This window comes from Aptenodytes patagonicus, chromosome 4 (assembly GCF_965638725.1).
Source record: "Aptenodytes patagonicus chromosome 4, bAptPat1.pri.cur, whole genome shotgun sequence".
Classification (NCBI taxonomy): domain Eukaryota; kingdom Metazoa; phylum Chordata; class Aves; order Sphenisciformes; family Spheniscidae; genus Aptenodytes; species Aptenodytes patagonicus.
Window position 1 is genome coordinate 54,490,566 of NC_134952.1, and position 16,065 is coordinate 54,506,630.

Genomic DNA, 16,065 nt, shown 5'->3' on the forward strand with positions numbered 1-16,065 from the left:
TTACAGGAATTTTCTGTGCATAAGGATGTGAGTTCTGTTTAAAAGGTTGCTGTGTATAAGAAAGAAATCGTAGCTATCTGATGCTCTACGTACAGATAAATATTTGAAGTTGTAAGTCATAAGTCATTGTCTCCTATCTTTTCTCCTATTGAAATGGCTTGCACAGGGTACTCCACCATCCCAGAAACTCCTGAAGCCGAGAGGACGAGGAAACGATCTTATTTGAAGCATCGAAGAGGGGTACAGTTCCTAGATGTGTCTTCAGACAGCGAAGATGAAGAACCAAGAAACTTCAGTGCTGCGAAAGAAAACAGGGCTCCAAGGAGAGATGCAGTTGTAATGTATGCTTTAAGCCAGTTTTCTGTAATGTTTGTGCAACCTGATGTGATGTTCTAAATTGACATACTGAATTGAAAATCTGAGTTCTGGTTTACTGGTTTGTGATTTACCTGCCCCTAACTAAACTTTACTGGATTTCCAGGGAAGAAGAATCCAGCTCTTAAGCCATTTTCTCAGAGAAGACACTTACAAGGGAGGAGTTCTGTGATGTTGAATGATACGTGTGATGTTCATTATACGTTTGTGCATTTGCCCCTCTGAAATCCTTTTAATGACACTTGAAAGCTTAACCATAAAATACTTGCTTTATTAGTTTTAAACTATATTGGAGTGGATTTTAGCTTGTTTCATTTTTTTTATGAAACCATAGCGGACAGGAAAGTAAGTAGAGCTTCAGTGTGTAGTGTAAGAGGTTCCTGAGCACAAGTTAAGTATTAGTTGCATGATGTGTTCGCTTTGCTTAGTGAAAATTTTTTTTTTAGTGATTTGGAAGTTTATATTTGTGAATAAACTGGGAGAGAAGAGAATAGTGCACAAGAGTCACTTGCGTAGGTGCTAAAAAGGCAGCATTGAGACTGCAGGAGAGACAAGATGCAGACAGACATCTTGCACAACCAGTTGGAATGGTTTAAAGAAACCCCTGGTATTTATTACCTGCTAGTTACATGTCTGTGTGACTGAAATGTGGTAATTGTCTGTGCCCCTTAAATGTTCTTGTGCTAAGCAAAACAAGGTGGCTTAACCTGCTTTTTTGATAGTCTGGCTGAACTAATCTGCGGAAAACTTTTATGGGAATAGCAACCTTAACCCGCATAGTCTCTTGTCAGATTTTCAGTCCTTACGCAGAGCATGGAGTTACTGGAGCTTGTCAGCAGAAATGAAATAATGCATTTCCCTGCTGCTGAAATTATCTGAAATTTATCTGAAATTCTTGAATTTTTTTTAATACATCTTCCCCGAAGTTTCAACTTAAGGCAGATACTTGGTAAGGAAAAAAAAAAAAAAATTTAGTAGTTAGCAGAGTGAACCCCTGTTTCTGTCTATGGTTTAAGTTGTAGATTGTGCAAGGATACAGAGACGGCAAGCTGGTTGCATGCACCGAATTGGCTTGTGTGCAGTGCTGTGTAAACATAGTTACACTGCTTCTGGGATCAACCTGTTTTGGAAGCAGTACAAGCGGTTTTGTACCACAAGGAGCCAATGCTAATAAGACATGCAGGATCCAACTTGCAGAGCCACAGCTTGCTGTTTCTGTACTGTATTCCGATTACTGGAAGTGAGAGACGGACAGCAAAGTGGCCCTTAGTGGGATTGATGAACATAAGCTACATCCTCTTGTATTCTCCATTATTCTTGTGTAGCCACTGGTCTCTTATGCACCAGGCACCCCAGTGCCTTACACTTTGGCATGGTGTGTTGGCTCAGGTGCTAACTGTTGTGTACTGAACCCACTAAGCTGTCTCACAAGTGACGTTCTGGTTGAGCTAATAAACGAATTGAGAGCATGGCAGGAGTTAGCTTGGATCTGTCCAGGCTTATGAGCTCTGGCTTGTGCTGAATTTAGCCTGGCTTTGCACAGAATCAGTCAATCGAGTGTCTTTGCACTGTGTATTTTAGTGCATGTGTTACCTAGTGTTTGGGGGTTTTGTGATCCCCCCCCCGCCCCAGGGTATCCCAGCCCCCCTTATCCTGAATAAGTGATAGAGCAGAAAGCAGAAAGTCCAGAGCAGAAAGCACGTCTTTCCTAAAAGGAAGTGTGCCTCAAGCTTCATTACCAGAGTCACTGTCTGGACTCAGTTGGAAAAAAGCAGAACTCTAACACAAGGTTTTGTGGGTCGGAGTCATACTCGTTTAGTGGTTCAATGAGTGTTTCTTCACGCTTGATAAGAATGTGATTATACAGAGAGGACAAGATTTATGGTGTGTGCAACTCTGGCTTTGTTGACAAGTATCTAGATGTTAATCCCTGATAGGAAAGGATAGGGTAATTGCAGTGCTACCATTTCCATTTGGATTTATTTTCTTTTTTAAATGCAGTTTACAAAGAAACTTTTTTCCTTATCAAGGCAAAAAGATCTGAAATATGCTAATAGAATTTTAATATACCATTTCACTAAGGCTTTTTTTTAAAGGGGATGCTGGATTCACCTTCTGAAGCTTATAACTAGATGGCTTGGTGGTTTGAAGAGGAATTTGGGTTATTTTTTGTTTTGACGATTTTTTTACTCTACGAGGCGCAACCAGAGAGTCCACATGGCTGTATGTGCCTTTTGAACAGGATAGAGAGAAAAGGATTATTTGATGAACAGTTGTCTCAAAATAGTATGTATCTTCTACATAAGTGGCATGTTACTACTTTTTTCAGAATTGTATTGCAACCTGCCTGTCGCAACTGCTAAAGAAAGATATAGTGAGGAAAAGCAGGTTTATTTTTAGTCTTTTACCTATATCTGTGTAAAGAGACCTGCAGGAAAGCCTTTCTGATGGTGAAGTCCCTATGAAATGGCAAACTCATACTGATCAATTAATTTTCATTTGGGAAAGGAGATCTTGCGTGTCTGTGGAGGGCAGTAGGATGGGAGACCTGTGCTTACATTGTCTTGTCTGTGCAACTGAATATCGTGAAAAATATATAGGGATTGCTTTTCCTGCAGGTTAGCTCTAATAATAAATCTTCCAGTAAATTCAGGACTTTGCTTTTTTCAGAAAGGTTCTTCCCATGTTTAGATGTTTAAGACGCTGCGTAAGGATCTTTGAATTTTCTTTCTCAGTGAGCTGAGAACTAGGACAGAGAGTTGATACTGCACCTGGAAAGTTTTTACAAAGAACTTATCCACACCTGTTCATCTGTGGGGCAAATAAATAGTAGCAAGACTGTTTGAGACAAACTTGAGATGGTCTGATGTAATTCAGGTAGCTGAAATGATGAAATGTGTTAAGATGGTTGTTGCTAAATTGGTAAGTAACCTTTTATAGCGCAATACGAGGGTAAGTCGTGGTATTTCCCTTGTGTGTTCCTCCTTTCTTCTTTCCTTTGCTAAGCTGAAATGTCTTTACTGCAAACAGAAGACTGTATGTAGTCATACATGCTTTATTTTGTCCTGAATATGAGGTATCACTTTGGGTACAAGTTTGATTCAGTGTTAGTGAATGCATCTAAACACATTTTGTGTGATCCTGTTGGTTTTGGTTTACAGTAACTTTCTGGTAGAGTAAAACTTTCATAAGCAAAAATAAATTTTAATTCTTTTTCTTCTCCCCATATATTGTAGCTCTGAACAGTCTGATGATGATGAGCAGCTTGAAGATGAACTACCCCAGTTGGCGTATGTAAATGGTGGGGATCAGCTGCCAGCTGCGAAGAAGGGTGTAGAGGAAGACATCAGAGATGCAAAGCTGCAAACACTGAAGGAACTTTTTCCCCAGAGAAGTGACCAAGAATTACTACAAGTAATAATGCTCTGTTCTTTTGATTTATTTTGATGACTTCTGTAGGCAGTATTCCTAAGCCTCTGGCTTTATAAGAGGGAACAGCCTTAATTCTTGTTCGCAAAACGGTATATGTAATGTATTTTAGGGGAACTACAGCCATGTAACGTTTCCATATACACATGCATACGTGCACAGACACTTATGTATATATAAAAATGAATATATATACACACACACTTTATATATATATATATGTATGTATTAAAAAACTCTTTAGATCAACTCAGCAACAGTGAATTCCAGTGTATAGAAAATTTTTCTATTATTTCTTTCTGTTGTGACGTTTAATCTTAGTTATAGCTGTCTTGGTTGATAACTATTGATAACTGCCGTTGTTGGAGTGCAGCTAACTGAGTAAATACAGTATGAGTGAAATCATTGCCATCTTCTCCAGTAGATGAAACGTTGCACCCTTGCATTTATGAAATCTAATACTCAAAGCCTTTAGTATGTGCAATGAAGCAAAAAGAGAGTAGGTTTGAACTTACTATAATTTATTCTGATTATGCTGACATGTGAACCTGAGATACTCTTGGCCATTGTCCAGTGTACAGTACAAATCTACAGTAACATTATGGTAACATTACAGTAAAATATCTTCAGTACAGTAAAATATATTTTTAGTAAGGTTACTTTTCAGTGCTGATATGTAACTAGGTTTTCACTAGCTTTAGTTTTCAAAGCTAAAGGTGTTTAAATTAATCTGTTAAGTTTCCTGGTTGTTGAAATGCCATTAAAGAAATACAGAAATTTTACTGGTGCTCCTTGCTGGGTGTTTTTATCCCAGTGGATCAGGCTTTACGTTTAGGCTTTCTACTTTAGGAAGAAAGAAGGGGTTGCAAATAACAGTTTTAGGACTTTTCTCCTGGACGTTGTAATAAAATTTACATTGTAGATGTCCAGAACGTATGAAGTTTCAATTTTTGGCAATGTAGAATGTATTTAAACCAAAGAGTGATAACAGTTCATTGTAGCTTAGAAACTAGCTAGAAATGACACGTGGTGTGTCTGACTGCTGTTTTGTGACTTCAGTGGTGTTTTTCCCTACTCAGTGGTATGTAGTGCTGATGGTATTTATTCTCAGGAGAGGGTAAGATAGCTCCTGTATCAGCAGAACTTTGTAGTACAGAGAGGCTGTGCAAATTTTTGTCCACAGTTACACATCCACAACAGTTTTGAAGGAAGACGGAGGAATATTAGGCAAATCTATTGTTCCTTCATGAAGGATCTGGAACAGTCTGTCCTGACAAACCCTACACAACCGATGAAGGCTATTAAGGAAAAATCATGAGCCTTTTGATAAGGAAATTGTGTGTTTATAGCAAAGTTGTAAGATGCTGTTTACAAACGTGGATGGATACTTGAGAATCAGGATTCCTCATAACTTCATTTTTTGTGTTTTTTCATATTTGTAACCTTTAAGCCATTTGCTTCTCTGGAGTTATCTTACTTGCAAAAAGCATTCTAAAAGTCTCAAGATCCAATTAATTTGTAAAAATGATCTATTTTGAGGTTACATGTGGATGGAGAAAGAATCTAGGACTGTAGGGAAATATAGCAAAACTTTGAGTCCTGTTAGAAGTTTCATGCATGTACTTTCAGGAAATCGACCAATGTGACATAACAGCATACAGACATTTTATGAGCTAAGAAATCAGTTTTTTGGATCATCTGGTTTTGTGATAATAACATTGAATGAATAGTTTTTGGAAAAAAGCTTTTAAGTAAACCTGCACGGTGTGTTTGTGAAGTAGGAAAAAAAGCGATAATAAATGAGATTGTATTAAAAATGTTTTCTGGTAGGTTTTTTAAAGTGTTTCCAAATACAGCTTATGTGATCAGTCTAGCTAATTTGGTACCTGTTAATTTTGTTCTTGGATTTTATAATACATCTATTTTTGGGGTGTTTTTTTAAATTGTATTTCAGTCATGCTGATCTATCATTGTCCTCCTCTGTTCAACTGGATTAAATCTCACCACTTAGCAGTTGACTTTTTTTTTTTGCAGTTGATAGAATCAGCACGCACAATGGATGAAGCAATAGCTGCTGGTTTGAAGTTCAATGATGAAGGTATGTTTAACAAAAAAAAACCAAAAACAAAAACAAGCTTTAGAAGCTGTAGCTAATTCAGTGAAGTAAAGTTGGTTGGGCGGTATTTAAAAAGTGGTAAAGTATATGCTAAAAGTTATACTATTGTTTGTTTATTGTAATAACATAAAACTGAAATTACAGGCTTTGCAAGGGGAAAGATGAAAAGAGGATGCGGACCAAAATTCAAAAATAGAACAAAAAAGGGGATTTTGTTCTGTGAAGCTCAGGATTGCTTTACATGTGGGTCCTTAAGTGGTTTCTGTTCTTGCTGGTTCCTTCTTTGCCCAGAAGTTGAGGCAAATAGTAATGGGTTAGCAATAGTAATTCCAAATGTTTGTAGGTGAGAAATCTGGTAGTATGGAAAAAAATATACTGGAGTATGTAGTCACTCATAACTAGATATTGTTGTGTCAAGGCTCATCACAATTTTCTCTTCAAGTTGACTTCAAGACTTGCTTCTAATTCTGGATAAGAACTATTAGTCTTAAACATCAGACAAATCCCCACAGTTCTCTTGCAAAACATCCCCCAAACCATGCCTTTGAGCCCTCAGAGCTTACTTAGGGGTTTTTGTTCTGCATCTGAATTTATGCAGTCTCATGCTGTTATAAAAACAAACAAACAAAACCCACCAAACCAAAAAACCCAACACATGATGTGGGAGTGTGTAGAAAGTGGTAAGCATGTAAAAGGGTCATCATTCTTGGGCTTTGGGTTTGTTTCTTGACATCACCTAAGTCCAGGGTTAAATCTCTTGTCTTACATTAATCTTTTTGACTGATGTACTGGGGTTGGTGGGGGAAGAGTGGAAGATTGGTTTGAATATTAACGTCATTATAAAAAGCTGATCCATTTCAGCAGTCTCCATCTGTTTGCAGTTCAGTTGTCCATGGTTTTCCTGAGAGATCTTCATGGTTTGGGTACAATGGAAAAAGCTATTTATGATCACTCTTGATTATTTTAGTTGTTCTAAGTGGTTCATGTGTCTTTTCATGCAGTATCCTATGGATTTGGAAGCAATTTGTCTAGGAAGCTCATGTGCTGAGGGAGAACAGTTTTACTCCCTTTCTGAAGTGGAAGATTTTTTGCTAATTCAGTTCCCCCTGTTGTACTTACCATGTTTTCATCTTCTGATTTTTATATACAACTTCAAAGATTTTTAACAATTACCGGAAAGCTTTAAAACATTTGGCTAATTTTAATGAAGGGTTGCTTTCGTGTTTTGTTTGGGTTTTTTTACCCAACCAGACCAACATTTTGAGGTTATCACTGTGTGCATGATCAGATTCTATAGATGGGACTTCTTGGATGCTGGCAATAGAAAAACTAAAGCTGGCATATTTTTGAGGGACACACTACTTCTGAGTGCTGCTGCTCCTGGTAAACCCCTTCTTGGAAGACTATGACTACTTTTTAAGGGTTTTGATAATATTAAACCAATTTAAGCTAATATATATCCTTAAACTTCGTTGCAGTTCATAGTGTTTGAACTAAACCACTTTGATTTCTGGTATGTAGGCCCTGCCTTTTGGCCATTTTTGTGTTGATCTAAGAATGCTGTTTCCTATCCTTTCAATACAAGCCCACAGAAAAATCTTGGCAGCAAAATTCTCACTAACCACAGCTGTTGTATAAAATATTTAGTTAGGAGTAAGCATGCCTGAAAGTGATGGTATAAATCACCTCATTTTGGACACATTTTTTAAAAATGGTGACATTACTGAACATCTGCTTATCTATGTCAATTTATGATATGCTTTACTTGTTGTGAAGTGTTGACTGTGTGAGAGGTCAGAGACAAAATACAGTTTTGTGAAGCATGGCTTTGCTAAAAAAGTGTGGCCAAGTCATCCTCAAATTTTTCTGTCCTTTCAAAAGACAAAAACTTGTATTTATATGTTGAATTCAGTAGTTGTATATAGCTAAAACAAGAAGCATTGCAGATGATTTATAGGTATGAAGATTAGATGGGACACACTGAAAATATGTGTATGAATGAAAGATGTGAAGTTATAGTAATACCTGCTGCTTGTGATCTGTTTCTGATGTTTTCTGTACATCTTGAAGACCATGAAATTGGTGAGGGTGCTTCTGAGCTGAAGCCTCATGTAAACCTGTCTGATGTTCACTGCTTTTTGAACAGGCAGAAATGACTGTTTCTTTTGTAATGGCAGGGGAAGTCACAGTAATAAGGGTTTTTTGTAGTGGTAGCGACAAATAACAGTGGAAGTAATTACGGATGCCTCTCTAAATTTTGAAACCCTGGAGCTGCTTTTCTCATTGCTCGTTAATCATAAAATTTATAGAGAGAACAAGGATTCCTCTGGAAGGCCCGGTGTGCCCTGCTCCCACTCCAAGGATGGTTCCCGTCTAGCAGTAATAGAGTTTCTTCATCCCCTCGGCTGTATGCTCCCTTAGCACAGGAAGGAGTAATTAAGTGTACCTTGCAAAGTGAATGTTTTCAGAAAGTTGGGGTTTTTTTGTCATTTGCAGATGTGGTGGGTTTCAGAAGACCACATGTTAATTTCTAAATAATTATGTGTTCATAGGTTCCTGAGACCATGGTTATCCAGATCCTTTGCTACAGTTTAATTGCCTCTAAAATTGCTCACTATCGGGCTTTCTTCAAAGACTATTGAGTGCTCAGCCCATGACTTCAAAGCAGGAAGATCTTCAAAATAGTCTTACATGGAGCTCATGTATTTTTTAGGGCAAAGAGATTTGCAGGGTCACTGTTCCTATTCAGAATTATCCATCCTGTTGAGCTTAAGCAGTAATAGCATGAGGCCTCCGTGACTTCTAGTGCTTTACCCAACAGCAGCCTAACAGCCCTTAGCTTTGAGATCAAGACAAACGCACATTTCTCAGACTTAAGCTAGTAGCGTGGCTTTTCCTGGCAATATTGTTTAAACAAGGTTTTTGGGCAGAAAGGTCAGGGTCTGAATAGTGAAGGAGAGCCATCTCCCCTCCATTGGCACATTCTCTGGATGCTTTGAACTGTGCCTCTTGTATATATTTATACCTATATATAGAAATAAGTAGACTTTGAAAAAATCTTACCAGTGTTTTCTGGTATTTCTGGCAAGAGCCTTCTTTTAAGGAAGAATTGCTGATGCTTTACTTTTCTGTCTTTGGGATGTTTTAATGTTGTTTTTTATTTAAATATTTATATGTCACATCTTTCTTTGATGTCAGAGTGAGTGAGTGAGTCTGGTAGAAAAATTAGTATTTCCACACAAAATGTCTTTTTGTGCAAAGATGTGGCTACTTAATTTTCCACAACTAAAACTATTTTGATCATCCAGGCAGTCTTTTGGATTGGAAAGCAAGCGTGCTTTTTTGTGTGTGTGCGCGCGTGCGTGTGTGCGTGCTTGTTCACTGGTCTCCTTTGGCAGTGTGGGAGGGGAGGTTGGCCAGAGCTGCTGGTATCAGACATCAAAGCTCTGCAGGCAGTCAGTCTTCAAAAAAGATTTAAGTTGCAGTACTATTTCAGATCATGGACTAGGAATTTTTACAGTAATTTGGTCTGGTAACAGTTGCTGCTTCAAGCAAAGCTAATGTGGAGAAACAGTGGTAATGTGTTCTTGCCTTCATGAGCTGTGGACGGCGGCAGTCAGAAAATGCACCTGACTGGGCAGGTCTTAATGCTAAGATGATAATCTCTTGATAGTCACCAGGGCCCAAAGATATTCAGAAAGTTCTGGCTCATATAAACTATTCATAAGTAATATGGTTATCACTGATATTTAGTTATCAGCAACTTAATATGCATAGTTTTCTTTCAGACATTTGGATTTAATGTTGAAAACTGTTCGGTGTAACCTCTCTGGTGTGCACCTGAGCCAGAAATCAATCATCAGTACTTCCAGATTGGCAGTGATGTACATATTCCAACTCACGATTAGGGTTCAGCCTTGGTTAAATACCAACTTTCTGAAAGCAGTCAGCTTGAATAAAAACACAGACACGTACCTTTATGCAACTTGTGTGTAAAACGCTTGGCAATTATTAAAAAAAAAAAAAAAAAAAAGCTATTTCAGTTGTTATATATGAGAGGTAAGTGCTTGATTAATTGCCAAACTACTAAAGAAAACTTAGAGGTAAATAAACACATACTTTCAAGCAGCTGCTTTGCTTGAAGTTTCAATGTATCTGTGGACTGTAATAGGAAACTATTATGGAGACTGGTAAACATCTTGTGCAGTTAATAAGTAGCTACTATAGTGTTGGTTTGAATGATCCTACTGTTTTGGGGTGAACTTAGTGAAAGTAATTAATTCTTCTTTTCTGACTCGATTCTTTTTAAAGCTGCCTCTCGTAAAAGGAAACTAAAAGGTTCTCCCACAAATGGCAAAAACAGAAATGAGCAAGTCACAAAAAAGCCAAAAGCTAATTATGTAAGTACTGTTTTTTCTCTCTGTGCATTGTAAAATAAGTGGAATTACCTGACTTGGTCAATGACAGTGGTGTCATGAACTTGGTGTGTTTTATCAGAAAATCCAATCAAATTTAAATTTTGCCATCTGAATGAGGTTTTTCTACTTTCTTCTCATTGGCAATTCTGAATGGAATTACCTGCTTTGTTCTTTAGTGTTTGTGGATTTGTATCCCAATAGCCTGTTCACTGCTTTCGTGGAAGTGGTTGATGGCAGGTAGCAGTATGTGAGGCGCCGAGTACCATTCAGTTCTTGTGAACATCAGTGGGAGTTACAAGCTACGGATCACGTTGTCTCATCAGGTCATTCCTTGTGTTTCCTCAAATGGATGAAGTTCAACATCTGTTGCTACTGTTCTTCTGTGTTACAGGAGTAATGTTGTTTACGTATGTATTTGAAACTATGACTTAGGGAAAACTTTCGACGGAATGAATTGGTTACGTTTAAAGGAATAATTACTTTGACCTCTGCTAATAAATAGGAACTATGTAATGATCCTGGTGCATTCAGGTTGGTATTTGGCAGATCTTATGCACAGTCCTACAGTGCTGTCATGAGGCCAGCTCCCAGGCATCCCAGTAGACATCCTTGAAAACCACTTATGGTAGAGAAAGGGAATTCTACAGTAAATACTGGAGGCTGGATGGAGGATGGTGACTACCTTTGTGTTGAAATTTAACTAAATATTGTCCTCGGTCAGAACAAAATGAAGAAAACAGACTTTTCCATGAAAGCAAAAATAATATTACTCAGATATTCCCCTACTTCTGGAGGAGAGCTGTGAATTTTGTGAGGCAAAATTTGCTGGGGTTTGGGTTTGTTCCTCCTCACCAGACCCCTGGGTTCGGTTACAAAGGAGACTTTACTGAATTATTACCCAGCCAGCCTAGCAAACAGTGCTTCACTGGACCTGGTTTCATGCAGCAGTTTGATTTCTGTGCTTAACAGTTCCATTACAGTTAAAAGGGGAAGGATAGGGAAAAATAAGGCTGAAACATGGGTTTTTAGAATTCATAATAGAGACTTGTAGTGAGAAAACTTGCAGGGTTTTTTTTTCTCGCTCTTGCTTTTCCTCTGGTTCCTAAGCTGGTTCCTAAGACTAGAGCATACTTTGCCAGCTATTGTACATACTGTAGCTGTACTCTTGATGATACTATAAGCTCATTGAGGAAAGGAACCGTGTCCTCTGTTACTCGGAGTGCTTCTGGGTGATCTGGTCTGTGCTCTTTTAGCAAATAGCATCATTCAGTGCAATAAATATTGATCAAACCTGTTGGCATCTCTGCTGTAGATAAGTAGATCTGTAACCACTTTGCATTCAAAGCTCTGTGAAGAAACTTGCGTAATTCTTTGTGGTGAATACATAACAGCAGCTTGTGGCATGTAGAAGTTTTGGCACTCGTTCATAAGAAACCTCCCTTTTTGGAGGCTGATAGTAGCTGTTAGTGAAGCTATTATTGATGAAAACTTTTGCCAGCTTTTTATGTGACTCCATGGTGGTGTGACACAGTATTTGTGGATTTTTACCTGTAAATCTTCATATAAACACACCATTTGACATGTTTGTAGACTCCGATGGGTTAAATACTGCACGCTTGGTAATCTAACCGAACTGACTGACTGTTAACGCTGCCATCTTCTGCCTTAAATATCCAGAATCACTACTAACTTTTTATTCTAAAGAAATACAAACTAAATAGTTTTAAATTATTTATATTTAGGTATGTAACTTTGCACTGTGTATGCTTATCAAGTAAAGAATGCCAGTCTTTCATGACTGAAGACATTTTCTACGCTTATGAAAGCTTTGATCTTATTTCGATCATTGGCTATGTATGAGGAATCACTTCTGCAACTTGGATTTGTCTAAAGTGCTTTTGTCATTTAGAGTGGCTCTTTAAGGATAAGCAATATTGATTAGGTTTGATTGTTTTTAATTTTTTTTTTCTGTTTCTATGCTTGTAATTTACATTAAACCTAATAGATTTCTTTTTTTTAATGCAGGTGGATGAGTCAGAACCCCAAAGACAATGGGAGAGGCAAGAGATGCTTGTGAAGAAGCTGCAAAATACATTCCCTGGATTGGATAAGGAGGTGAGCTCATGTCTCTTGATGGCACATCAGGCTTTGACTTCTTAAGAAGATTGCAGCTGTTGATAGTCCAAATGAAACAGTCCTTACACCAGCAGCACTCTTGGAAAGACCCTAGGGTAGGAAGGTCTTTGCTGTTGCTGCTTTTGGAATGTAACTTGCCCTGAACTGAGAGCAGTTGGATGTAATCAGGACTATATGGAACTTCTCACCCTACTTTTTTGGTCCTGTGACAAGCCCGGCATAGTCAGATTTGATGACCTGTTCTAAAAATGCATGGGGAAATTATCCCTCCCTCTCTCTCACACTCTTCTCCCCTGGATGACTAGATATACTGTGTGCTTTGTATTAGTTTAGTACCTGACGATACTCAGCAACTGGTCAGGGCATTTTAATACTGTGCTTTAAATTGTTGGAAGCAAAGCTTGTTTATGTGTGTTCTTACCCTTTTGAAAAGTGGAGTGCAGCTCTGCCTAAACTGAGTGTGTAAGGTTAAACTGAAGGGTTTTCTCCTTTTGATTTCCTTTATTTTGAATCATCTGATTTACTGGGGTTTTCTTTGCCTTGTGCAATTAAAATTAAGTGTTAATACCTTAATGTTGTTATGCACAGAAATTTAGTTTTTGTTTATCTTACCACAATACGGAATTTCTTATCTTTTACTAGGAACTGAGAGATGTACTTCAGGAACATAACTGGGTGTTTCATGAAGCACTGGAGGCCCTGAGAGTATTTGCGGAAGATGATGAGGGTAAAGACTGATTTATAGTCCATTTTATCCCAAGATAAAACAGACTTGTGATACAAATCTTTTCTAATGTCCAGCAATGACAATCCTGACAGCAGTATGCCTAGAAACTTGCACTGATACTTGAAATCAGTATTATGGGATGGATAAAAGAAGGAAACTCAATTTTTCTGTATTTTTAGGTGTCATGATTATTTTATCTTTTGCTCTGTAAGTAGAGATAAATATCTTTGCCTTGTTAATACAGATTTACATAAGAAGTTGTAATTACCTATGGGTGTGTCATAAAATATATTTTGAAGTGTGTCAAAGCTGACACCTGCTCCCCTCCTGCTTGTTTAAAAATAAGTTTTGTTTTTTAACTGGAGTAATTTGTAAGTCGGTGATTGCAAATAACTGCATAAGTGACAAGTGACATACGCTATTTTATCCTTTTAAAATGTATTCTAGGAGAGAAAAATACTAGAAATAGGCTTTAAATTATGCAACCAATTTATAAATATCAGTGCATTAAATGTAGTAGGGAGCAAGAACGGTGATATAACTGTGAGTTATAACTTAAATACTATTTATAGTATTAAATACTATTTAATGAGTTGATTGCTTTTCAGTGTGTTACACAGCTGTCGGGTATGCATATGTTTTGCTGTATCAGCTGTTTAAGTATTCTTGGGATAGGGTAGTATTCTTAATTGGATTCTTTACAAGTGGAGAGAGCTATCAGTATGCATGAGGTTGGGTCCTTGCTGCTGCTTCTGAGGAGGTAGACATTGGGGTTGGAGTCAATCAGCAGCAAGCTGGGATTGGGCAGAAGAGAAAGTGTTACAAGTGGTTTCTCCCAAAGAAGGAAGAAAAACTTCTGAAAATTACTTGCTCACATTCTGTTAGATAACCCTACTGTCTTAAAGTAAGATAGAGGTTATTTTGGTCAGAAATACCTAATTCTTCCAGTTTCTTTAACAAGTGCATGTTTTTGTTGTCCCACCTCTAATGCTGTGCTGAGATGCATTAAAATGGAAAAAATATGTAATTTTCGTGGTGAAAGTAGGCTTGTTTTCTGAAATCAGCAGAATTGATATCTCTGCAGTCGGGTGGAGTGGGACCAATATCTCATCCCAGCAATATGTCGGAGTTCTTAACTATCTGCTTTTACCTCAGAGCTTCTGCAGCTCACACATATTACATAGCGTTGATCATCTGTATTTTAAGATAGTTACTTACAACCTTCTGCTATTTGAGCAGTACACAAATTAGCATTGCTCATCTTATACTCACAGTTGGTACTATTTACATGTTTTAAACAGACTTGTATGGTGTTTGCTCCTCTTTTCTTTTCTCTTAGTAACACCTGCTGTTGAGTCGTGTATTAAATACTAGAATTGTGTTTTATATCTAAATAGGTTTTATTTTGGAAGAACAGTGGATTTGAATTTGCCCTTAACCAGTATGCGTTGACTTGTTGCCTTCTATATTGCATGCATAGGCATGGAATTTCCTCCCAAAAGTGAAGCTTCTGACTGGACTGAAGCCTCGGCAAAAAGCCAAAGTGATGAGAGCAAAGAGAAGCCGAAGCAGAAATCTTCCGGGAAGGAGCAGAATGGCTTTCGGAAAAAGGACAAAGGCAAAAGGAGCATTTGGAATACTAAAAGAGAAACGGAAGACTCAGAGGATGAGTCAGCTTCTGAAGATGGTGGTAGCTCCCTTGACGAGGACTACAGCAGTGGCGACGAAGTGATGGAGGATGGCTACAAAGCGAAAATCCTCAGCTTCCTGCAGGATGCTTCCCCGAGCGAACTGACTTTGATTCCCCAGTGTTCTCAGAAAAAGGCTCAGAAGATAATAGCGCTCCGGCCCTTTAACAGCTGGGAGGCTCTGGTAGGTCTGCATTCTTCTTTTCCTATCCCCAGCCTGCCTAGAGTCAAGGTGGCTTCAGCCTAGGGAGGCTTAGATGGGTGGCCTTATCCTGATTAGGCTAAAATGCTATGTTCCTCCTAAGCCAATAGCATTTCAAATAGTGTCATATGACCTGATTTTGAATGAATTAAGGGGTGATTTTCCTGGAAAACTCAAGCTGATTGGCTGACATTACTGTCACTCACTCTGTAGCATAAAAAGTTGGTTGATTTCACTGCAGAAGAAGAAATAAGAGCTTTCACTTGGGAAGGAGGTGTTTGCTAGTCTGTTCTGAGCTCTTGTAGCTGAAAACCCATGCAGGAGGCAAGAACGTGGCAGGACCTTTACTGCAGACACTTGAATAGCAGCAGCAGCAGCAGCTTCCAGGGTAGCTCCATGATTGAAGGTGCCAGCATGGATATTTTCAGTTTCATACAAGAAACAGTTGTCTCTTTTTTTTTTTCTTTTTTTTCTTTCCTCCCCTCTCTCCTTTAATCTACTGCAGCTTAGTCTCTAGCATGGTTTTGCTAGCTGAGCAGTGCAGCCATTTTTTAGTGGAACAAGCTGCTGTGTTTTTATTAATAAAAGGTAAAGCATCAGAAGGCTAAACCACAATCCACAACAGAAGGGAAAACGGTATCTCTTGGTAAGTAGATTATCTACTGTCACTGGGGTGTTACTTTCAAATGTTTCCCATGGTTTGTTGCCTTCATATTTCATGCAGTTTCAGTTAACTGGAAGACATCAGACCTGGTAAGAGCAATGTCCTGGTAAGAAAATTGAAGTGCATTACGGCAGATTTTCTTGGTTTAATTTATTAGTGCTTAGGATTTTAAAGCAGTAACTGTGCGTAGGCCCTCTTAAAGAGTAATTGGTATGTTTTTTTCATCAGTATGTGTTCTGAAACCTCCCCCACTGATGTATGCAAGATCCGCTTGTATTTTTTCAGAGCAGAATAGAACTTCTTCAATATG

General features: G+C 38.2%; 1 protein-coding gene across 2 annotated transcripts in view; it reads left to right on the forward strand.

Moving 5' to 3' along the window:
- Positions 1 to 16,065, forward strand: part of SMARCAD1 (SNF2 related chromatin remodeling ATPase with DExD box 1) — a 45,964-nt gene that overhangs the window by 10,521 nt on the left and 19,378 nt on the right. For both annotated transcript variants that reach the window (XM_076336771.1, XM_076336772.1), the window contains exons 3-9: positions 167 to 341; positions 3,612 to 3,789; positions 5,839 to 5,902; positions 10,232 to 10,320; positions 12,364 to 12,453; positions 13,117 to 13,201; positions 14,682 to 15,073. In XM_076336771.1, coding sequence (XP_076192886.1) covers positions 167 to 341; positions 3,612 to 3,789; positions 5,839 to 5,902; positions 10,232 to 10,320; positions 12,364 to 12,453; positions 13,117 to 13,201; positions 14,682 to 15,073 — 1,073 coding nt within the window. The remainder of the gene's footprint in view (positions 1 to 166; positions 342 to 3,611; positions 3,790 to 5,838; positions 5,903 to 10,231; positions 10,321 to 12,363; positions 12,454 to 13,116; positions 13,202 to 14,681; positions 15,074 to 16,065) is intronic.